The 25,846-nt window shown below is 38.9% G+C and overlaps 1 protein-coding gene across 9 annotated transcripts in view; it reads right to left on the bottom strand.

The window, feature by feature from the left end:
- Positions 1 to 25,846, bottom strand: part of nrg1 (neuregulin 1) — a 118,924-nt gene that overhangs the window by 52,877 nt on the left and 40,201 nt on the right. For 5 of the 9 annotated variants that reach the window (XM_079600244.1, XM_079600243.1, XM_079600240.1 and 2 more), the window contains exons 2-3: positions 5,270 to 5,444; positions 4,837 to 4,958 (exon numbers count right to left, since the gene is read on the bottom strand). In XM_079600244.1, the coding sequence (XP_079456370.1) occupies positions 4,837 to 4,958; positions 5,270 to 5,444 (297 nt within the window). Of the gene's footprint in view, positions 1 to 4,836; positions 4,959 to 5,269; positions 5,445 to 12,276; positions 12,483 to 25,846 lie in introns of those variants that run through there. The other 4 variants (XM_079600242.1, XM_079600249.1, XM_079600241.1 and 1 more) reach the window with 2 other exon arrangements.

Here is a 25,846-nt window from a genome sequence, read left to right on the forward strand (position 1 = left end):
CCACTTCCAGATGAAAACACATTCGACCGGATTGCTTTCATAGTGTAAACACTCATGTGATCGAATGTGTTCAAACATCCACTAAAGACCGTCTTCTCTCCGCCTACTGACCTAACGCGTAACATTATGGGACGCGCGCTAGCCAGACGGGAATTAAACTTTGATGGCTGGAGACAAGTTTTGAAGATGAAAAACAAACCAAGCACAAAGTTCTCTCACCATTCCTGATTTCTAACACACTCACTGTGTTCACCAGTCAGAGCAGAAACTAAAGCTGATGCTCTCCGTATGTTTTTATGTCGTCTCCGGTTGTGTTCATATGTAAATTGCGCAAGCTTATTGGTCCATTACATCTAAATATCTGAATATATATATATACCCACCCATAGACTCTCCCCTTGAAGAAATGAGGACAAGAGCAGTCTAAAGTGGACAAAAGAGACGGATCAAAACACCAGGTGCACACGGGAATGTGTCTCTCGTCTACTTGTGATCGATCAAAACGCATCTTCATACCAGGCCTGAAGAGTTAAATGAACTACGGCTATGTACTGTATGTACACATGAAATGTTTTGAGAATGACGAGTGAACAGAGATATATGTTTGATTGAATGATTTGTAAATGACCAAACCGAAATAAATGAAATGAAAAAATATTTGTGGAGAGAATGTTAAAGACAGCTCCAGTTTAAAACGAGGTTGTAACTCTGGTAAATAGCCAAATCTGGTGTACAGAATGAGACTAAACCCTTACTGTAAAACATGAGTGGCATCCATTATTTAGCTCTAGCAAAAATAAACAAAAGCACAAAAATGTTCCTTAATGTCCAAGTCTATTCTTCAATGAGAAACTTTGTCAATATCCATCATCATCTCTGTGGATAAACTTATATTGGGATGAAAAGGTGGTCCCTGAAAAGCATGCTGGAAGACATGTGATCATCTGGAATATAATACCAGACGTGCCATCAGTGCAATGGAGAGACGCGGTTTCCTTGAAATGGGTCAAATGAGAAGCTTTGATGAATTTGGTGGAAGTCTATGAGGAAGAGTCTAATGGTGGCCGGCGGTCTCACGTTACCAGAGGACACCGCTTTCATGGACAACCTGAGGGGAAACTACCCAGACCAAATCCCACAAATCAATAAAGTGTAAATGCAGATCCACACGTTCTGCCTTGGATTTAGGGATTGGTTCAGTTCCGGGTATTTTAGAAGCTCTGTCTCTAAAGCCCTATTCACACTGGATTAGTGTTACCTGGTGACCTCTAGTCATGTGTAATAATTGCGGAGGTTTGTCTGTGATCTTAATCCTGCGTGAATCGGCCATGTCTGTAATTTGTGAAGTAAAAATTCCCCCGCAAATGACCAACCATATTTCTCCGAACACCGAGGTCCTGTGGTAATATTAGTCCCGTGCGAATCGGCTTCGCTGTGATTTGGCGGGGTCGTACATGTATATCATTTTTTCAAGGTCTTTGTTTCCAGTGCGCTTTTTATCCAGCTTTCGTGAAGAATAGAGGCTGCGTTGGAGAGTTTTGATAGTATTTTGGGTTCTGGGTCATATCGCTTTACAATTTGCAGAAAGAGAAAGCTGAAAACCATCAGAAGAGCAAAAACAAAAAGAATGATTATGTATATCTTCTGTTTATATCACACAGCTAGACCTATAACGGCAAGACATTTCCAAGCAATAGCCTATTGACATCATATCCGGGAGATAAGTAAATTTAAGTAAAATCACAGGCGATCCCGTGCGAATGCGCACAAGGTCCTCAGATAATACTAATCCAGTGTGAATAGGGCTTTACTCACAGACAATACCTGAGCACTGTCACCACTGTTATCACACTGCATGAACACCAGATCCTCTCCTCAAGGCCTTTACAGTGAGGTTAAGGTCTGGCCCCCTCGCTGACATCTCACGCATGTTTGTGGATGGATAATCATGTGCAACTACGTACAATGAGTCTCATTCATGAAACACGAGCAGAACTCATTTTTGTGTAGATCGTGTGTAAAGTGGTTCTGGTGTAAATTTTCAGATTCATTAAAATGTTCGTATTTTCCAAATGTTAGTTGGTACGAAAGAAATCTCCACCGGCTCCCAGCCACGCGTAAATATGCGTTTCACATCCGAACGTTTTGCTCATTAATAAGGCTGCATTTTAATTCACCTTAATCGGGTACATATTTACACAGCATTTTGAAAAAATATGATATATAGTAATTACATACGGTTTTTCTTTTTACTTTTATTATGAGAGCCAGTGATAGCATCTGCAAACGGACACTTTAATCAGATAATGAATTGCTTTCAATAGGGCTGGGCTATAATTTTTCGAAGTGAACCAATTAGTTTTTTGCAGTCGAGCTTCATGTCGAACCATTTTCTGTTCACTTCTGGGACTGTTCGATTAACCGATGAAACTCCAGTAACTGCGTCTGTAATATCTGCCAAGCTTCCTTTTTTTAGGACCTGATACGCCGATGTACGCTTGAAAATAAAATGTGGCGTTTTGAATGAACTTCTGATAATACAATATTATCTGATAATGAGAAATTGTTCTTTTTCAATCGCTTTTGAGAAGACATGTTGAAATCCTTCGTTTGGTGTCATAATATGATGCCCATATATAGTCAGTCGGATTTAATGGGCGGGATGTATGGTAGTTGAGAATGAGCGTGCACGCGCGTCCCATTTACGACTGATCAGAATTCATTAACACACACACACGTTTCACTATCACACTCACACATTTCACTATCACATCTGACGTTTACGAAATATTTGTGAATCTGGAGAAGAGTTTTCGGGAAGGTCTCTTTACCGCAGATCACTCACATATTTACTTGTATATTTACGAATGTTTCATGAATGAGACCCAATGAGTTTAACATCCTAAAATCATGCGCTACCGTGAGCGATGCTTCATGAGGGAAATCTGCCACAGCAATGATCTGCGCTCTGCCAGATAACCTGATTCTTTACCAGGTTTGTAAGGCATCGATATCAGGGCATTTACAGTAATTTACATTAACAGACTGGCCGGTCGTTGCTGGTCTAATGCCCGAGGGAAGACACAGAAGACCTCGTACTTTCCTCTGTTGGCAATCGTTCAAATGCACTGCTCACTAATTGAAAAGAGGCATTAAGAAGCCAGATGACGGAGCAGAAAATGGTCATTTTTGCAATGTTGCGACTGAGCTGTGGCTTTCAGGAGATATTGATGACCCGCTGTTTTTGATCCCGTGAATGATCAATATCACAATTGGAGCTGTGTAATATTTGTGGATGTAAAGAAGCAGACAGCACAAGTTAAGTAGATTTGTATATTTTTCTGTGGTGTTTGCCCATGCTAAATCCCCCACAATGCTACAGTGTTTTTGGCTGTTGAAGTGCATCGCTATATGTTTACTACGTACTTCTGCTATGTAAGAACTGTTGAGTGCATGAAGTGTCCGACACTCCTGATAAATCAGAGCATCATCCGGGTGCCTTTGACCTGAAGGACACACTGATATTCTGGTCTTCAGATATGGCTCGGGAATAGGAAGAAAGTTGGATGGAATCAATGCATTTAAGTTTTAAACAAGTTGAACCTCCAGAAACTGACCTTCTTGAGATGCTCTAGATGATTATGATATCAATGTGAGCTTATAAATTAAATGAAGAATTGAAAACATCAATAAGAAACGCAAGGATATTAAAATTACAACAAAAAACTATAATCCTCCCTAACTTATATACAGTATCTGAGATAAAGACATAGGCCTACGGATACGGATACAGATGCAATGCCACACAAGGCCTCGAAATCTTCATGAGATTTGTTCATTTTACAAGAACCGTCCAAACGAATGACTCGGGCTTCCCGAAGCTACATGCGGTCTGAGGACGAGCCGATTCCCCTCGCTTGAATCCGACTCTACAACCTTACATACGAGAGATATGAGCCATTTAGGATGAAGAGAATCACGAGAACGAACAGACTGTCCAAGGTTACACGTTTAAGACGAAGCGATCACTAGAATGAACCAGACGGGCCAGAGCTACACATAAGCCGACAGTAAAGCATCTCGAATTAAAGACAGCATGTGTTGAGCTACACCACCAATCGTTCCTCGCGCTGCATTCATAGAAACTGTGCTTGTGCTGAAAATGCAATGATGTAATACACACATACAGATGAAACTCAAAAAATTACAATATCATGCAAAAGTTCATTTATTTCAGTAATTCAACTTAAAAGGTGAAACTAATATATTATATAGACTCATTACATGCAAAGTGAGATATTTCAAGCCTTTATTTGTTATAATTTTGATGATTATGGCTTACAGCTTATGAAAACCTTTTCACAATATTCTAATTTTGATGATATAAATTTCATAATCATCAAATTTATAACAAATAAATGCTTGAAATATTTCACTTTGCATGTAATGAGTCTATATACTATATTAGTTTCACCTTTTAAGTTGAATTACTACTAATTCCAGTTTCACCTGTGTGTGTGTGTGTGTGTGTGTGTGTGTGTGTGTGTGTGTGTGTGTGTGTGTGTGTGTGTGTGTGTGTGTGTGTGTTTGTGTGTTTGTGTGTGTGTGTGTGTGTGTGTGTGTGTGTGTGTGTGTGTGTGTGTTTGTGTGTGTGTGTGTGTGTGTGTGTGTGTGTGTGTGTGTGTGTGTGTGTGTGTGTGTGTGTGTGTGTGTGTGTGTGTGTGTGTGTGTGCAGTGTCATCAGTGTATGCTATCTTCGCTCCGGGTGGCTCGGGTCTGTGTCCACCGCTTTACACATTATTGATTTTAACGCTAGAGAAAAGGATGCGTTCTTACTTTTGCTGACGGTTAGGCTCGCTGTAGTGTTGGTTTTCCCAAGGTTGTTGACGGCCTCACAGGTGTACAGACCAGCGTGTCCCTCGGTGGACTTCCTGATCACAAGCTCGGATACTTTCCCCCTGTTGGAAAGTTACATAATGCTGCTGGTTTATACTGCAGTTCACGATAAACACGTATGCATCATCATGAGTCAGAGTAATATCTGAATATAAAACTGCAACACTGTCTCAAGGTTATGACTTTGATTAGGAGTCTCAGCACGGCCCTGTTTGGCTTTACTGGGTTAAACTTTGACCAAACCCGTCCACATACTGTACGGCACATCGGTTACGCTACACGCAAAAATAACATTTCTGACTATTATTCTCTGAAGCCAAATCTTCATTCAGCTTGAGCAAAATAATGATATATTTAAACACTAGGAACTTACTGTTTCTTTTCCTTAATCTTGATGTTTTTGGGTTTGTTTTTGCCTGCGAGTTCTTGCCCGTTCTTGTACCACTTGATGCTGGGCAACGGGTTTCCCGCCACGATCTGACACTTAAACACGGTCTTCTTCCCGTCCTGCACCGTCACGCTGCGCAGGTCCTTTAGCTTGGGCTCGGCTGAAACAAACACACAACAGAAATTACCCACAGTAATGAACTTAACTTAACTTATTCATATTATATACTTATTAGCAGTGTTGGGGAAAGTTACTTTGAAAAGTAATGCATTACAATATTGCAGTACTCCCTTAAAAAGTAACTAATTGCATTACTTAGTTACTTAAAAAAATAAATAATATGTTACGTTACTTTTGCGTCACTTTTTTTCACCTGGGCTGGGCTTGTTTTTTATAACAAAAAAAGTGCAATTTTTTGACAAATTTTGGACCCTTTCACACCAAAAGTGAGTGAATAATCCTCAGGCTGAAGGAAGTGCAGATCGCCTCCTGTACAGTAGAGGGCGCCGCTCAAACAAACCTTCTGCTGATATTCTGGATACCAGAAGGATAGATGCAGGAGAAGAAAGTTTAACACTTACTTTACCAATAAAAACAAAAATGATCTATAGTCATTGTATAGTATTCTGATTCTGCATTTGACTGATTTTATTTAATTTTGAATATTTAATCTTTTTTGTGTGTAAGTGAGATGAGTAAACGCTCACATTTAGTCTAGAACTACAACAACCATCATGTTCACACACACAACACGTCTGCACTTTTGATTTTTCTCAACATTGGGACAAGAGAGCTGTCAGTCAATAAATGGGAAAACAAAGTAACTTGCGTTACTTATTTGAAAAAGTAACTGAGATATTTTGTTGTAAATTTTAAAAATAATGCGTTACTTTACTAGTTACTTGAAAAAGTAATCTGATTACGTAACTCAAGTTACTAGTGTGTTTCCCCAACACTGCGTATTAGTAATAAAATACATTAATATTTCACTGTATGCCACCTGTAATTATATTTTGAATGTAGGGGGTTTGACAGGAAACTGTTCTTGATTGTCATGAAAATAAGTTAGTAAGTTAATAGGCTTCATTTTTTAATAATTCGAGGAAATTATTATCAAAATGTCCCCCATTGCTGTCTTCTCGGGCAGTGTTGCCAGATTGGGCGGTTTTTACTTTGATTATACGGGCAAAATGGTTTAAATTGGAAATTGTATAATTGGTTAACAAACAAAACGCAAGTGTGCAATCCGCGTATGTACTTCATCCAATCAGTGTCATGATGTTATTAAACACTGCAATATTCAACGCTGCAGTGTGAGAGCTGAGCTGAGCTGAGCTGGGTGATGAGATCACTGATTAATTGCAGCAATCCACTTTACACATGTGGGTTATAAGTAAAGTACAACAAGAAAACATTCTGCAAAAAATAAATAAATGAATAAAATAAAAGGAAGAACGGGACTGTGTAAAGCCCTCACCCAATGTTACGCCGCTGCTTTCTCAGGCACTGGTTTGCATGTTGCCTCCAAACACTAAAGCTCGCTTAAATTAGGATTTTTTCAAATTCATATCCAATGTATATATAGTAACATGTTGGAATATCTGACACAATATAATGAACAGATTTAAACAAAAGATTGAACTGTGTTCTCAAAAAGCATATTTCATAAACGTCAGGCCAGGGCACGTTTTATACAGTACATTTATACAATTAATTGCAATATTTATAATCAACAAATTGTAAAAATATTGAGTTGTTTGCTTTCTACTTTCTAATTTTGTTTAAATTCTGCTGAAAAACCTCTAATATGCTGTTTAATCGCGAGTTATGTAGCAGTGTGACAACAATAACCCGGATCAGTGAAATACAGTGTGATGTCATATAAAGCAAATAAGTGAAAGCTCGCCCTAGGCATGACACAAAGTAAAAGCATGTGTGTGTCATGACATCTTTCTTGAAGAACGAGAGAGAAAACAACATGGCTTGAAGTTCAGAGTAGAAACATCACAACATGACAAAGGTGAAAATGATTCACAACTAAACTAAATAATGCTCTGTTTACGGTACGTTACTCACTGTATGTGGGAACACTTCAGATTAGGGAACACATACTCACGACTAACCAGGAGTTTCCCTCAGTAAACTCCTAATTACTGCTTGTTGACGGTAAGTAAGGTAGTTGGTTATTTTTAAGTATGGGGAAGGGTGAAGGGATGTAGAATATGGTCAAGGCATAAATGTGCTTTATAATAAGTCCTAATAAACGGACAATATGCATGCTAATAAGCAACTAGTTAATGGTGACTAGTGTTCCCTAATCTAGAGTGTTACCCTATAACTAAAGTTATATAAACACAACAAGCGTCTGGTAGGACCGCATCTACACAGCTACACCCGAGAGTGAGTTCTGGGAAAGACCCGATCCTCCTCAAGATGAGTGAAGTTATAAGTCCGCACCAGCAGGGGGCGATACTGCAGTAATACTCACGTACACATAACTAAAGATGAACATGCTCATTTATTCAGAAAATACTTTTGTGTTAAACTCTTGTTTGTCCCAACTGCATTAAAATCCCTCCGACTTCGGCATATTCCCAGCAGAAACCGCAAGGAGAGATTCTCAGTGAAATTCACATTTAAATGTCGCTGCTTGTTTAGGAATGGTTAAAGTAACTCTGATGTGAATATGCCATTTAATGCACTTGGCTAATACAGAGATTTATATTTCTTCTGTAAATGTATTCTTCAGCTGTGAGCTGGTTAATCTCACAGAAGCGGTTTCTGCTGAACCCGAAGGTGTGTGTTAGCTCAATCCCCAGAAACGTTAAACTCCATCCGTCCATCTATTCCCAGTTCAAAATGATAAAGCATAAAGTTTAAAGATCGTGTTGTCTTATCAAACAACACTTCCTGTTGACAAGAATCGTTTGCATAGCACGGTGAGTAATACAGAGAGACTGCTTCATCTCAGTAAACCTCTGTTGGACACGCACCTCGCATAGAGACGTCCACTCGCTGCGTTATATGTGTGTGTAAAATACACTGCCAGGCCAAACTGAAGTCACTGTTTGGATTTAATTAGGAAAAATGCTTAAGAGTCTATGACTGGATCATTATTGCAGTGATTATTATGTTTCTAGCATGTTATGTTTGGCAACAGTTCTTCATACACTTATTGATGGAGTGTGTAGCTTTCATTTCTTAAACAACCGTGTAGGAAACACATCATGGCCAGCGAGCAATTCTGCGTTTAAAAGACGTCTAGTAGCGGTCCGAACACAGCCCTGATGTCTAGGCTAAAACACGGCAACATTCGGGCTGTCAGTGAAGATTTAATACATGTCTAAACTATAGATTTAATAGACGTCTAACCATCGCCCAAGAATAGAGTCATCAGATGATGAAGAAATGAAACGAGTGAAGAAATGAATCCAATCACTGTTGACTTTGCTTGATGGAATATCAGACATCTCAAATGTTGTGAAAAACGACAAACCCGAATAAGTTGGCAGAACTCAAAACATTTAAGGCAATCAATTGCCTAAAATTTTGTAAGTTATGAAATTCAAAGTTTAAGTAAGCAGAACAAGCAGATTTTTATTTTGTACTTATACATATTAATTGTTCTTAACTTGAAATGTTTGAGTACACTAATTCATACAATTAAATTAAAACTTTCATGTAATCTCAATATGAACACTTTTATTAGTATAAACTTAGTTAGCTTTAACAAGCTAATCTGCTAACATACTAATTTGCTAACGTATTAGCAATAGTATGTTATACAGAAGCACTTGCTGTGTGAGCGCAACAATGTAAAGGTATTATTTGCTCTCAGATCAAGATCATGCTCCACTCGTCACCATAAACCCAACATTAACTGAAATTCTTCTAAATTAGCATAACATTAATCACTACTAAATCTCCCACTTAACATTAATCTGGCACAAAAACCCATTATATTACACTTAATTTTAGCATTTACTCTCCCTTTCGAGTGCCATCGGCAAAGCATGCTGGGAAATAGACATCCCAGCCGTTTCAGTGAAACTTAAGTACGTCTAAATTAAAATAAATAATTTTATAAAACTCAAAACAATGAAACAGTTCAGTTTACTTAAAATATATCAGTTCTGTAAACTTGAAAGAAAAAGAAAGTGCTAAATACTCATAAAAGTTAATTTGCCTGAAATAATTTGTTTAATTTAAGTTTGTCCAACTCTAACCAATGAATTATTTCAGTGTTAGGGTTTAAAGTGGTATTTTGGCTGGAAGTGTGTTACTCATAGCCGGAGTATATAGTTAACCGAGATAGACGGTGATCGACGGCGATTGCTTGCTGGGCCAAATCTAAATGTTGTGATGTTATTTCCATCAAGAGCTGCATAGTTTTTCTGTCAAGATCTGGTGTCGTCAGTGCAAGAGTCCAGCGCTCTGTGAAGTCTCCTCCAGCACATCACGATCTGGACTTCATGTTCTTCATGCTCCTCTCAACCATTCCTTCACAGTCCGAGCCTGACGAATCTGGACATTGGCCATGATGTGTTTCCACATGGTTGTTTAAGAAATGAAAAGCTCTCCATCAATTAGTGTATGAAGAACTGTTGCCAAACATACATGCTAGAAACATAATAATCACTGCAATAATGATCCAGTCACAGACTCTTAAGCATTTGCCTATTTAAATCCAAACAGCGACTTTCTCTCTCTTCTTTTCTTTGGCCAGGCTGTGTATTTTAACCTGATAAGATCATGGACGGATAACAGTGAATCCCGTTATGTGTGTGTCCGCGCGTCTCTGGGCCGTCCAGCTGTTTCTGTGTGTCACGGACGTGCTCCTCTGGGGAAACTCCTACACTGACTTTCAGCCGCAAAACTGAGTCGGATCAGGGTCCACATTCCAGTGCCGAAGTCCATGATCTAATCGAGCTTCAGACGGACAGATCCGCCAGATCCGCTTCAGCAGAGACCTGTCCTAGAGCAAAACTATCGTACCTCAAGAGGGAACCAAACTCTCTTAGAGAAACATCTTGACATCGCCTTCAACTGGAGGATTATTATCTGTGTGTTGGTGAATGTACAGGTGACACTCGGAAAACTAGAATATGGTGCAAAAGTTCATTTATTTCAGTAATTCAACTTAAAAGGTGAAACTAATATATTATATAGACTCATTACATGCAAAGTGAGATATTTCAAGCCTTTATTTGCGATGATTATGCATGATTATGGCTTACAGCTTATGAAAACCCCAAACTCAAAATTAGAATATTGTAAAAAGGTTTTCATAAACTGTAAGCCATAATCATAAAAAACAAATGAAGGCTTGAAATATCTCACTTTGCATGTAATGAGTCTATATAATATATTAGTTTCACCTTTTAAGTAGGGCTGTCAAAAGATTAATCGCATCCAAAATAAAAGTTTGTGTTTACATAATATATGTGTGTGTACTGTGTATAATTATTTATATATATAAAAATACACACAATATTTAAGAAAAATTGGTTATATTTATATATAATATAAATTATATACATGTATATACAGTATATAAATGCAAATATTTTTAAATATATACTGTGTGTGTATTTATACATAATAATTATACACAGTACACACACATATATTATGCAAACACAAACTTTTATTTTGGATGCGATTAATCTTTTGACAGCCCTACTTTTAAGTTGAATTACTGAAATAAATGAACTTTTGCACCATATTCTAGTTTTCCGAGTGTCACCTGTGTGAAGTCAGTCCTCCTCAGATTCACACGCGTGTCCAAGCCGAGGATCGACAGAAATCACAATCTACAGCCAAAGAGTGACACAACACTTCTGTCTTCATTTTAAACACTAGATCTATGTTTTTATCAGTTCAAATTATGTTTTCATTTCAAAGTACGCGAGTGCTATCTTTCTTTACAATAGAGAAATGTTGCTTTTTATCTCATGGAAAGATATATTCAGACATTTTTAAAGGTGAATCAAGAGTTCAAATACTTCAAAATTCCTCACGTTTAAACGCATGAACCTCAGCGAACAGGACACACTTCATCCGGCTGAGCTCGTGTAAAGCTGGCATGAGCGTGTTTCAACATGAGCTCGAACTAAATCAGTGCGAGTGAGTTCTTCAGCAAGAGATCGCTCACAGCCGACTCGCTCACTCTGCCGTGCGTCACACACTCCTCACCAAACACATGCAGGAATAACATTACAAAGTAGGCTGTGAATGGAGCGCTCACTAACTTTCAACTCGTGTCATGCGTAACGTTAATACTTAATAATCAATAACCAAGAGTGTGTGTTCAGTGACATACAGCGAGGCTCAGACCACATTGAAAATCACAGATTCAAAACTTTAGCATTGTAGAGTTTGGCTGATCATCTGAAATAATGCTGGAGAACATGATCATCAGGTTTAGTAGATGAAGGAGACACCAAATACTGAGACCTTCTCACAATTATCAGTCTTTCAATTGAAATGTATCTCAAATTGTTATGCTAATAAATGTCCCCTCCTTCAAATGAACAGCCTGAGTTCAGTTGCTGCCTTACAATTTTTGGTATAATCAAAATTGGCTGTAGACTTTTAAAAAACTTGCTAGCTGAATCTTTTATAACTTAGTTCAAACTAGAGTTAAAGTTGTAAAAACATGTGCCGTAATGCCCTTCTCCGGGTGTGTATGGAAGCGCTGGACCGCTGTACTCCCTGAACTGCAGAAGTGACAGCGGGAAACTCTCTCCTGTAAGTCACCGGACCGGTGTGTCGTGTTAATGAATACACACATCTCTCCTTTCTCGCTTCACAGAGTCACAGGCGCTCAAACACCAGGGATTGCAACACCTGTGCCCTGAAAGCACAGCTCACGGGTAAAGAAACTCCTGAAATCTGCTCAATAGTGGAGCTGTCAATCCATTCCCAGCCCCTGAAACCTCCACACACACACACACACACACACACACACACACACCTCAGCAGACGCTTACCTTCTGGCGAGCTTGAGTCCTTATCCTTTTTCTTTCCGCCACCTTTCCCTTCTTTCCTCGGCTGTTTCTCAGACATGCTGTGTTTTCTGGCTGCGTTCAGCTGTCAGTCAGTGCGAGTTGAGCGCGAGGTGTGTGTGTGTGTGTGTGAGCGTGGACTCCCTCAGACGACTCTAGCAACAGAAACTCTCCCCCGTCTGCAAGTGTGTTTTACTGAGGAGAGGCGGGATCAACTCGCAGTGTGTCAGATTTCCACATGTCCCACGAATCAGTGCACTTCTGTACTTATCAATGAGCAACGGTGTATTCAAGACTTCCTAATCTCTGAAGACATTCACTTTTATGGTCTGGTTGTGTGTAAACAGGACGGTTGTCACATTGGCTCTGACATCAGATACTGTACGCATAAACTGTACAATTAAATACTGTAATTTATCAATGGAGAAGTGTTATACACACTGTCTTCAGATGTGACGACACACACTGACATAATGGCACGCTTGACAAGACCGGACACGCTGGATTTCAGTTGATGTCGTCGCGTGTGATGTGGGTCTGTGGTCTTGTTGACAAATGTGAGGATACACCAACCAGGAAGATCATGCACACACAACTGCCATCCACACCGAAACCGGGCTTCACACCGAGATATCCTGAACAACAGCCGGTCTGACGGTTTGAGCTTTATCTTTAAAACAAGACAAGTGACATGTTTTGATCACGTTGGTATCATAAGCAAATCCTAAATATAAAACTCCATGGTTTTAAAATAAAAATATGCCTAATGAATGAACTCTAGTCACTGACACACGAGTGTGTGAATAACAATACAAAAAATAATGCAATCTCCAATTAAATATCCAATCTCAAACCAATATATATATATATAAACTCCAATAAACACAGTTACCGATACACGTAAAGAATATGTGATCACAGCCTATAATGGATGTACTGTATGGAAGCTGGTTTCATAGACTAGAGCATTGTAAAACATAATTGCGACAGTAACAGAGAGGCGGGACGGAGCGGAGAGACACTCCACGTGCAAGCACTACTGTAATAACACATCGGTAATACAGGGCAAACAACGACAAACCACAGGAGAAACACAGGGAAAAACACATTTTATACACCGGCTAACAAGCTAACAAGGGGGCGTGGTCGACTGTGGGATCATGGGAACACACACGAGTAACCAAGGGAACTAACCAGACACACCTGGAGAGACTAATCAACATGAGAGACTGCACTCTTAACCCGAATTATTGACTTTACTCGCAAATCGTGTGGAAACCCGTTGCCCTATACCACTTTAGTTTTTACACACGCTGAAACTAAACATGTTGAGTTGTGAGTGTCACCATTGTTGAGATTCATATGCGGATTGTTGATGTCTAAGTGTGACAAAATAACATGGCATTTAAAAAAATTCTGCATAATATTTTTACAATTGTTCAAATTAAAACAACTCTGTTGGATTTCCTGCTGTATAAATCCCAGGACTTTCATATCAAACATAAGGAAAGACCCAGACAATAAGAGATTAAACTCTGGATGAAATGATGTGCAACTGACCTATAATCTTTATTGATGACAATATTAATATACAGTCATAGCCACTTTAGTGATCCACTTTACTCTTGGCTTTTTTGCTATAATAAGTGTGTCTTTTAAACACACAGGTAAAGCAGCCAGAGATAAACTAATGTTCAAATGTCAAGCAAGAGCCCAACTAAAGCCAACACTTATTTTGACTACAAATTAAACAATAATTCATCAACATCTAAACCTCTGTTCATTCTCAATACTGTCTGCTTCTCAATACTCAACACAAATCTCAATACTCGTCCCGCCGGGTGTAGAGCCCCTTGGACACACGTTAGACGCGGGTCTTTTCACGTGACCAGCAGGTTTTTGAGTTAGCCCAATCCCCTTCCTTATGAAGCTAAACACACCATCTCTGCTAAACCTGATTAGTGCAATGGATCCTTCAGCTAAATAGTACAAACAACTAATGTTGTTTAGTAATGATAGCAGGTTTTTACTAAACATAAAAGAATAAGTAATGATCACTTGTAAGTTTAATTAGAAACAAAATCTGGGTTAACAGTGAACAAAACATGGCAGGAGACCGGAAATAACACAAAAGTCCTCACACAAGACATGAACACAGGCTGAGACCGTGACAGAGACGTTTTATCTCACAATTCTGAATTTATTTCTCAGAATTGCGAGATATAAAGGCAGAATTGCGAGATATAAAGGCAGAATTGCGAGATATAAAGGCAGAATTTTTTCTCGCAATTGCGACCTTATATCTCGCATCTTTTCTCAGAAACGTCAGATATAAAGTCACAATTGCGAGTTATAGAGTCCAATGCCTTTTTTATATCACATTTATATATCAATATTCTAACTTTATAACAATTTTTTTATTTTTTATTCTGTGGCGGAAACAAGCTTCCATATGGATGCCTATTCATTCACAAATAATATTTACTTTTTTACAATAAAGTATATTTATTTTAGTTAGTGGTGCGTTCCTTTTTAAAATGTTAGCAAAATGAAATGTTTGAATGTTAATGTTTAAATTAAATAAACGTGTTTTTGCTGATTAATCTTGGTAAGTAGGAATGCCTTTTACATTTGTTTTTTTATTACCGAGCGAAAGTGAAACGAGTGAAAGCATGGCAGAACATATATTTCTTGTTTTGACAATGACATGATATTTCGTCGTTTGAAATCAGACACGATAGGAGTGTTTCCTTTGCAGCGGTGTCTTCAGACGTGCTTCCTCCAGCACAAGCACTGGCACGTCACGTCAAACAGGTAACACTTCAAAGCCAGTCCTCGCTCGGGTTTGATGCGAACCCTTGAGTTTCACCAGTGGGTGTTGAATGAAACTCGCCCCTTCAGTCATCCTGAGTCTCCTCGAGGTGGGTGGGGTCGAGGAAGCGCAGGACTCCTTCCTTCTGTACAAAGGCTGATGCGTCACAGACTCGCTACAGTTAAGGATACGGTTGAGAGATGTTGGAGGGACAGGAATGTGTGGGCTTCAATAGAGCGGAGCAAACCTGCGTGAACACAGCCACAGCTCATCCATCGGGATCAGGCTCAGCGAATAGGGATCGACCACTTACTGACTCAAACGGGACGTCAGTGACGGGGAGGAATCTTCATTCCATTGCACATAGCAAATCATGTAGAAAAATGTTTTTTTGTTTTCTGTTTACAAAAATCACGATGAATTTCCCATAACAGAGTTGAAGTCAAGTCACCTACATTTATTTATACAGCGCTTTTTACAATAAAGATAGTTTCAAAGCAGCTTTACAGTGATAACAGGAACACAATGCAACATATAGTTTGTTTCTAGATCTAGAAGAAAATATAGTTTAGATATATAAATATAAATGTAGTAAATGTAGTATAGTCCAGCTTAAAGGAATTGTTCACCCAAAAATTCACCAAATCTGAGTAATATAAAAAAAATGTGCTGGCTCTTCCAAGCTTTATAAAGGCAGTTTCTGTTTTTGAGTCCATCAAAGTGCATCTATCCATGATAAAAGTGCATCTATCCATGATAAAAGTGCATCTATCCATGATAAAAGTGCATCTATCCATGATAAAAGTGCATCTATCCATGATAAAAGTGCATCTATCCATCATAAAAGTGCATCTATCCATCATAAAAGTGCATCTATCCATCATAAAAGTGCATCTATCCATGATAAAAGTGCATCTATCCATCATAAAAGTGCATCCATCCATCATAAAAGTGCATCTATCCATCATAAAAGTGCATCTATCCATCATAAAAGTGCATCTATCCACGATAAAAGTGCGTCTATCCATCATAAAAGTGCATCTGTCCATCATAAAAGTGCATCTATCCATCATAAAAGTGCATCTATCCATCATAAAAGTGCATCTATCCATGATAAAAGTGCATTTATCCATCATAAAAGTGCATCTATCCACGATAAAAGTGCGTCTATCCATCATAAAAGTGCATCCATCCATCATAAAAGTGCGTCTATCCATCATAAAAGTGCATCCATCCATCATAAAAGTGCATCTATCCATGATAAAAGTGCATCTATCCACGATAAAAGTGCGTCTATCCATGATAAAAGTGCGTCTATCCATCATAAAAGTGCATCTGTCCATCATAAAAGTGCATCTATCCATCATAAAAGTGCATCTATCCATGATAAAAGTGAATCTATCCATGTTAAGTGTGTCTATCCATCATAAAAGTCTAAAACGAGAGTTATTAAAGAGAAATGTGGGAGGAGCTTGAGTTTGTTGCCCAGCCCTGTGTTTGAATTAAGATGATAAATAATCTGCTGCACAATAGTGACTAAAGGAGAAGTGTGCCAAATTTTACAAAGGTGAAAACAGCACACCTGATGAGGCCAATATAAGTTCATCCCCTTTGGTGCTACACACACACACACACACACACACACACACACACACACACACACACACACGGGAAGGGAATTTTATCTAGTGGAAGCGTTTGATACTGCGCCCAAACAAATCTGACTGAAAGCTCTTTTTTTTTAAATATCAAGCTCAAATTTGAAGCACAACTCTATAGCTTTGATTTTCTCACAGTTAAAAAAATGTGTGTTGGAAAATATATATTTCATATAAAAATTGAAAATAGTATTTATTTTAATTTTTTATAACAATATACTGAAAACACAACAACTTTTTAAAAAACTTTTTCACTCGAGCAGTAATCTGGCAAGTGCCGTCTTTAAAAAGATCAAACTTCAGTCTGTGCTCAGAAAATTCAAGATTTATTACAGTTCAAGTTAGAAATGTATGATATTTTAATTCAAATAAAAGTGAAACTGGTAGAAATCGCTTAAACCCAACGTGAGTATTAATAATGTGAGTTCAGCTTCCTGCCAAATATTTCACTTGTTAGTCACATGGGCATTTGGTAATTTAACCGCAGCGTTGCCTATTTACCATATAAATGGTTTCCTTTATTACGGGCACTATTACTCAGACACATAATGCTGCAGAAAATCACATCATTTGGATATAGGGTCCCTTCCCGCTCGCAACGGGCTTCAAAATATGAATCATGTTACAAAACAGTGTTGTAAATACACACTTGCGTTGCTCAATGCTGTCATGTCCTTTAAACAATAATTGACAAAGATACGTAATTGGTGACTTTTATTCACCTACGCCATGTCTTATTGAACAAACAATTTATAGTAGTGGGTTCAAGGCACTTAGAGAAGCTCCACTTTCCAAAGAACTTTTCTGAGAAATCGCAGAATTTCCGTGAGCGCGCAATCTGTATAAACACGACGCCTACATGTAAAGCGTCCGGCCAAGCAACCCCTCGTCCTCAAAACAAGCTCTTGACCAGCCCTCCACACAGCAGATCTGATCACACAGCACATCTGATCACACAGCAGATCTGATCATACAGCAGATCTGATCACACAGCAGATCTGATCATACAGCAGATCTGATCATACAGCAGATCTGATCACACAGCAGATCTGATCATACAGCAGATCTGATCATACAGCAGATCTGATCACACAGCAGATCTGATCATACAGCAGATCTGATCATACAGCACATCTGATCACACAGCAGATCTGATCATACAGCAGATCTGATCACACAGCAGATCTGATCACCCGTCAAAGCTCAACTCACTCTTCTGCGGCTGACTTTCCCTCACTGAGGTGTCCTGCGGTCTCGGAGAGGAATAATGACGCCAGGATTACGCATCTAATTCTCTAGGTCATTAAACAGGGCATTAAAACATAGCCTACGAGAATGAAAAGTTAAATACAATTAAAGTTAGGAAGGAGATTCAACACAAAACACGTCAGACGTCACAAAAGAGTGTGTTTAGGCCCTTTTCCTTTCTGTGAGTTTCTAGGAGGGGCAAACACTGAATCTGAAGCTTGTTCGAACTTGAAGAGATCAGGACATTATCCACCGACGCTCTCCCCTCACATTTATTTGGGCTCTGTTGTCTTGGATACACACTACCCCTGATGGTCACATTTCTAGAAAATAGTATTTATGTGCATATTTCATAACAATAAATCTAAAAATTGTATAATTTAAAGCAGCACTAGGTAACTTTTCAACCTTCATAATATATTTCCAAGTCTCTTGTGATGGTACATCGACTTACAATAGGTTGAATGACATGTCTGCCATAGCCTGATGGGGTCTGTAGCGTTTTTAATCGTACTTTTAAACTTCGGGTTTCGGGTAGTAACCGGCGAACAAAGAGAACTACAAAATTCGACTGCTTTACGGCATATACGTCACTTCCACCACCACCCCCACTTCCTTAAAATCGGACGTGCGAGCCAAACTAGCGTTTGTTTGCCAAATGTTATAGTCATGGACGAAGCAGCACAGAAAAGCAAGAAAGCAAAGGTTTTGTCGGAGGAAAGCAAAAAGAGGAAAACGAGAAAGTGATCGCATTAAAGGCAGAACGAGGATCAACCGCGTTGTCTCTATGGCGTGAGCTGGAGGAGGAGGGGGGGGTGTCCGACCGATGCGGACTTTCAAATATCAAATGAAAGCCTATGTCTAAACGGCGTGTACAAGTTTGATAGGGGCTACATTCTTGCAAGTAAATATATAATATGTACAAAATCATATTTTAGGATACCTAACATGTCTGTGATATTTGTTTATTTGTCTTGCCTCAAGCTATAATGCAAATCGATTTGTAAAATTAGCAGATTCATCTATAGTAGCTTGATATTATAATATTGACGATATATGGTTATTATCTACCACTCAAACATTGCATTGAAGTATCATATAGATTCAGTAAAACGGTAACCAATAGACTAGGCTACTATAATGACGCTGGCTTGTAAACGTGAGTATCGCGATCATTTGTCGTTTGAAAAAAAATAAAACCCATGAAATTATATTCATATCATGACATGCTGAAATATATGCCAGTGTACCTGGATGAAGACATTTCACACGCGACGCAAGCAGAACACCTGCATGTGAACTCCTACAGTGTTCTGGGTTATCATGGTCGTCAACAAATGCACGTGCATGTGTGACAGAGTTTACGACAGTAGTAGAGGACAATACTGTTTCCCAACTCTAGGGGGACCCCGAGAGCAAAAGTTACCTGGTGTTACTTTAAGAAAAGCAGTAATCTGGCAAATACCATCTTTAAAAAGTCCAAACTTCGGTCTGTCTCCAAAACATTCCAGATTTATTCAAGATTTCATTTTCAGCTCAAAAAGAGAATAAATGGATTATAACTACTGCATAAATATCATTTTGTTGAGTTGTTATTGCGTCGATAAGCAAACCGAAAGACAGCGCTGACGAGAGATGTGTTGCACGCATCCACAGCGGTCTAATACGAGATTGCAACGCCCATGTTTATGGATATTTATATATCTTATATCATCATCTAGCCCTGTGAGTGCTGCACACCACCTTCGGATCACTCACTGCGTTTTGTTTTCTCGCAGAAAAGCACCTTTGATGAAGTAAATATTTTCTGGATTGTGGATGTGGGTGTTGAACGCAATAGAGCCAATTTGCAGGTGTATGTTTTACATCGCCATAAAAGGCCATCAAAACCACAAAAAAAACATGACAAAAACTATAATTGTGGAGCACAATGTAAATATTATGATTAGCGTGAAAGCGAGCGTAAAACACCAGGCCTGGTCCTGATGCGCTGAGGCTAGCGAGATGAAAAGGCCGATGTTGAGGACGGCTCTCTCGTCCAGATGTCCGGCACGCTGTGTGTACGCCTCATAATGCACTGTTTTCTTTCAGCATTTCTGAAAGTGAAGTTGTTTGGGTTGCTCCATAAACACAGTTGTAACTGAAGGAAGAGCGCACTCAACAAAGCCCGACCTGAGCGCAACTCACACACACACGCGTTCTGGACGGTCTCACCGCAGTGCTATCATCAGTTACTGGCAGACGAACATCATTACACCGCAAACCTTCAAGGATCAAGAAAATGTGCGTAACGACAGTCAGTGTTTATGAGAGAGTTGCCATTAATACATTTAACTCTAAAATGTCCCAATACGAGCGTCATCACAGAGTTTCCAGAGAACTATACAGCAGAAGAGTCAGCGAGGGGTCAGCAAAGGTCAATCCTCCTAATGTCCACATGTGTCTCTCATTATATACAGTGTGACCCTGGAGCACAAAACCAGTCTTATGGGTCATTTGTTTTTTAATTGAGATTTATACATCATATGAAAGCTGAATTAATAATCTCTCCACTGATGTGTGGTTTGTTAGGATAGGACAATATTTGGTCGAGACACAACTATTGTAAATCTGGAATCTGAGGAGCAAAAAAATGTAAACATTGAGAAAATCTCCTTTAAAGTTGTGCATTTATGTTCACGATTGTGCTGCACTCACTCACAAAAATACATGTTTTATATATTTACGGTAGGACATTTACTAAATATCTTCATGGAACATGATCTTAATATCCTAATGATTTTTGGCATAAAAGAAAAATGTATAATTTTGACCCATACGGTGTATAGTTGCTATTGCCACAGATATACCCGTGCGACTCCAGACTGGTGAAGTGATCAGGGTCAGGTGTTCTGACTTTATAGCAGTGTTTTTATCTAGTGATGTGGAATGTAAAGGGCAGTTTGTATTTTAATACATGACGTAGTTTTAGATTCGATCAAGCGGCTCTATGAGACTGTTTACAACAGGATAACAGAAAAGGAAAGAGCGATGCTTCTGGAAAGGAACATATCTGACGACGACACACACTCTTTCTTGGCAATGTTACAAGCGTCTAATGTGTAATGTCAGGATCAATATTCTGGGATTTTGGTTCCAGCTTGTGTTCAAAATCAAAGCCCGGTGTGAATGAAGCTCGTCTAATATCCGGATCTGCCAGTGATTTTAAAGAGGCTGCTAATCGGTCACTGTCATTTGTGACTTCTTTGGATGACCTTTATGTTATATGTTGTGATCTCACAGTAGAAATGTAGTCTAGTCCACCAAACACAGGGCTTTGATATATATTTGATATTAATATATCGACTTATCGCACAATATACCTTCAATCATTTTTGGTGACGCAATATATCGGCCATTATGTTTACATGATAATGAATGTCACCACATTGTGCCTATCGTGCTGTCATCTCGTCTTCTCTCCGAGTCGGAGGCAGAAGTGTGGCTCGGCAGTTCCTTCATGACGAATGGTTTTATTCACACAGAGAGCGGTCGTCGACAGGTGGAAAAAGGCGTCTTTGGGCCGTAGTGTTTTCCTGACAACTGCAGTTTGAAAGAACAAGTCCAAATGCACTTGATTTCAAAGCTGCAGTCCACAGTTCTGGAGCAGATATAAACGTCACGGGGTTAATAGTTTTATCAGGAGATCAGGCCTGTTGAGGATCTGTGCCGCTCTTCATCCATCTGACTGCAAGCAGCGTTTGTGTTTTCAGCAATAGTGTGTGTGCAGCTTTACTTTACAGAGAAAAAAACTGGGAAAAATCTGTAAATGGAACTTTTTTTTTTGTTGAAAATGTTTATTTACTATTTATTCAAGTTTTTTTTATTTAGGATATTTCATTTGACACTTTATTTCCATGATCTAAAGAATGAATAGGTTGTTGTCATTTGAAAGTGTGTTGGTCTATTATGCTGTTATATTACGATTATATATTCAGTAGCATAAAATGGTCTCAAAATGGCAATAATATTGTTTATCGCAATTATTTCTGGGACAATATATCGCACAACAAAAAGTAGTTATCGTGACAGGCCTAATTTACACCTGGTCACATAAATGTGTTTTCGCAAAACGGATATTAATGCGATCTTTAATTCCGGCGCTATATGCAGATTTAATGGAGTTCACGTCACCGAAAGCATGACATGAGCTGCATTTTATTGATGATCAGCTGATTTCAAAATCAAAGACCGCAATAAGAGAGAGCGGCAACAGCCCTGGTGAGATCATTTAGATCCAAACATGGCCCGTTATAAGATTTCTAGCCCCGGCTGTTAGGTTTCGATTTTTTATCTGTTGGTATTTGATCCAATCCATGATGCCATGTATCTGAACAAGATGTCCAGGACCTCTGGCAGAAAATTAGGCCCACAGCATTAAAGATACAGCAGAGTATTTCATTTTACACATGGGGTACTTTTTTATCCCTGTGTGCACCAAACCCATATTAAGTGAAAGCTATTTTTTTGTTTCATCTGACCATAGAACCCGTCCCGTTTGAAGTGCCAGTCGTGTCAGGTACTTTTCAAACGTTCTATGGACAGAGGAACCAAAAAAATAGCTTTCACTTAAGATGGGTTTGGTGCACACAGGGATATAAAAGTACCCCATGTGTAAAATGAAATACTCTGCTGTATCTTTAATGCTGTGGGCCTAATTTTCTGCCAGAGGTCCTGGACATCTTGTTCAGATACATGGCATCATGGATTGGATCAAATACCAACAGATAAAAAATCGAAACCTAACAGCCGGGGCTAGAAATCTTATAACGGGCCATGTTTGGATCTTCCAACAGGACAGTGATCCAAAAACAAAATCAAAACAAAAATGGGTCACTGAGCACAAAACCAAGATCTGCAATGGCCATCCCAGTCCCTGGCCTGAACCCTATAGAAAATGAGTGGGCTGAACTGAAGAGAAGAAGCACCAACATGGATCTGGGAATCTGCAGGATCTGGAGAGATTCTGTATGGAGGAATGGTCTCTGATCTCTTATCAGGTGTTCTCCAAACTCATCAGGCATTATAGGAGAAAACTCAGAGCTGTTATCTTGGCAAAAGGAGGTTGCAAAAAGTATTTAATAAAAGGGTGCCAATAATTGTGGCCGAAGTGTTTTGGAGAAAAACATTTATTTCATAATGTGATTTAGCCCCACTTTCAATTCTCTTGCTTCAATGAAAGGTTAGAATTTTGGCAATTTTTTGAATGAAAGATCAAAAGGATAAACAATGCAGATTTATTTTTTACAGCCAGTTTTGATCATATTTACCAGGGGTGCCAACAATTTTGGCCATGACTGTTTACTGTATATACACACAAGACAAAACAAGTCAATCCTGTTTCTTGCCATTCACTACTTCTTCCACGTTAACGGATTTCCAGAGATTTCAGTTGTTCACGTCTTGTCTGATTCAGTCAAAAGGAGCAGTTGGAGGTCCTGAAGATGATTGTCGTATTAAGTGTCTGTCGCTGGGGTCCGTCCGCACCAGTGTGTGTGTGTCTGTACTGGGACAGCCGTACACACGAACAGTGGCGGCCTAACCCGTCCTCAAGACGCCTGTATTGTTCAACTGTCAGGCTTATTTGTCAATTCTTCTTTTCTTTTATGATTAATGTTGTTTCTCTTCATATGAGCAAAGGTTAAGTTGCTGACAGCGGCATGAAGTGTTTATATAGCGGCAGAAATCGCTAACACTTTACAATACGGTCTCATTTTTTAATACTGCATTAGTTCACATGAACTATGAGAAATATATTTGTACAGCATTCTTAACCTTTGTTAAAGTTATAATGAAAATACAATTGCAATTGTTTGCTCATGTTAGTTCAGAGAGCAGTAATGCTTTACTTTTGTTAGCATGATTTTGATAATGTATTAGTAAATGTAGAACTAAGATTAATAGATGTTGCACAAGTATTACATTTAATAATAATAATTGTTAATAGTCCAACTGACTGTGATTGTGGTTTTCTATTACTATTGCACTACTTCATTATTTATATCAGAGTAGCTCTTGATCTTAAAACACTGGACAAAACTATTGTATAACTAGTCCATCTTTTCCTCTAACCTGTCACTCATCTCTGGTAAGATCAGTAACTTTACAGACATTTACTGCAAAACATGAATCAAACCTCTACCTATAATCAACTGTGTGTCCTATATGAGTTCATTGTAAATCATAAACATCACAAACAGACATCATTCAAACAGATAATGATCTCAAGATGGAAATGCACACATGAACAGTGTTTTGAAAGTGGAAGGTCTTTACAAGCTTGACTCATTTTGGTTTTGTGTTGATGTTACTCGTATTGACCAGATTTAAATCCAGTGACACATCTGACCTAACATGACCACCTGCTAGATCTCTCTCTCTTCACTCAGATCCTCTTGAAACCTGACGTAGACAAGCGTAAACAGCAGAAGAAGCCAGCCAAACAGATTAAAGCCCACCACCTGCGCCGTCTCCTCGTGCGATGGCAGTGTGTGTGTTACTGAGCCACAGAAGAGGCGGATGGGTGACTTACAACAGGATATGACCTTCAAACAAACCCACTCATCCCTGAGGAAACGTCCCGCAATCTTCAGATTAACTCCAGTGCCTCACTTACAACCCTCCCCGATGACAATATGAGATGAAAGACCACCAAACAAACCTAAGACCTGATATAAACCATCCTACATTCAAATCCACTCGGACAGACACTCATCGGCTAAAACTGAAACTAGCGGATGCAAACAGCAGAGGAATCATCAGACTGGTTATTAGTAAATGATTTCACAGACTTGTGCTGATTACCAACCTCGAAGCTAAGCATGCATAACCTATAAACATGCCTGTGTGTGTGTGTACAGTCAAAGTATTCAGATTCCTTCAACATTTCTCACATGATTATTCGCTATAGTTTAGAAAATAGTGATAAAATATGACAAGAACTTCCTCCATCCGTCTCACACATGAATTATGTTAAATATCTGTCAGCTGGTAAATTTAACTACACCATTAGATAATACCAGTTTAGCTCAACCAGTGACCAAGCAATGCTTCATTGTGTTCAGTGTGTGTGTAAATAGAGCTTTAGCAATTAAAGACAAAACACTTGATCAGCAGAACATGATCAGCTCAAAGTGTCCCAATCATTTCTGCTCCCAAACTTTTATATATTTCACTGGTAGTCGCTGTATGAAGAATTATTGGGTATGATGTGTCACAGTTTACTTTATTTTGCAATCCTCACTTACATAAATGAACTATAGTGTCCTGCACACACTAGTAAAAAAAATAAATATAAATAATGTCTGGTGTCTGGTTAAATGCAACAGATATGGAAGTTTAAAAAAACTTTTTTTCTAATTCAATAAAACAAAAGGAAGCCCCAAATTTGAACTTTTCATTGTTATTAACCCCTATGGGGATCCAGGACCCCGGCCTCACCAATCCTGCCCTCCTCTTCCTCAACCCAGCAGCATTTTCTGTTTTTATGGCCTGTGGCATCTATTTATAGAGACATTAGAAAGTATGAGTTCATTATTTTTCTTCCTGATAGGACTGAAGGGTGTTTCCATTGTCCTGCCTGGAGACGTGGGTGACACAGCAGATTAGAGGATTCGCATCTCCACCAATATCATGTGTTTTAAATAGTTCTGTATGACAGAAGGTCAAACAAACATCTCTCTCCACGCACCCGTGCTGCGAACGTCACCGCGATATCAGTCCAGATACGTTCAGGACTTTTCCACTGCACTTCACCTATTGTGTGCTGGGAATAACACACACGCTTTAAACGGCAAAC

The sequence above is a fragment of the Phoxinus phoxinus genome, assembly GCF_949152265.1.
Source record: "Phoxinus phoxinus genome assembly, chromosome: 23".
Classification (NCBI taxonomy): domain Eukaryota; kingdom Metazoa; phylum Chordata; class Actinopteri; order Cypriniformes; family Leuciscidae; genus Phoxinus; species Phoxinus phoxinus.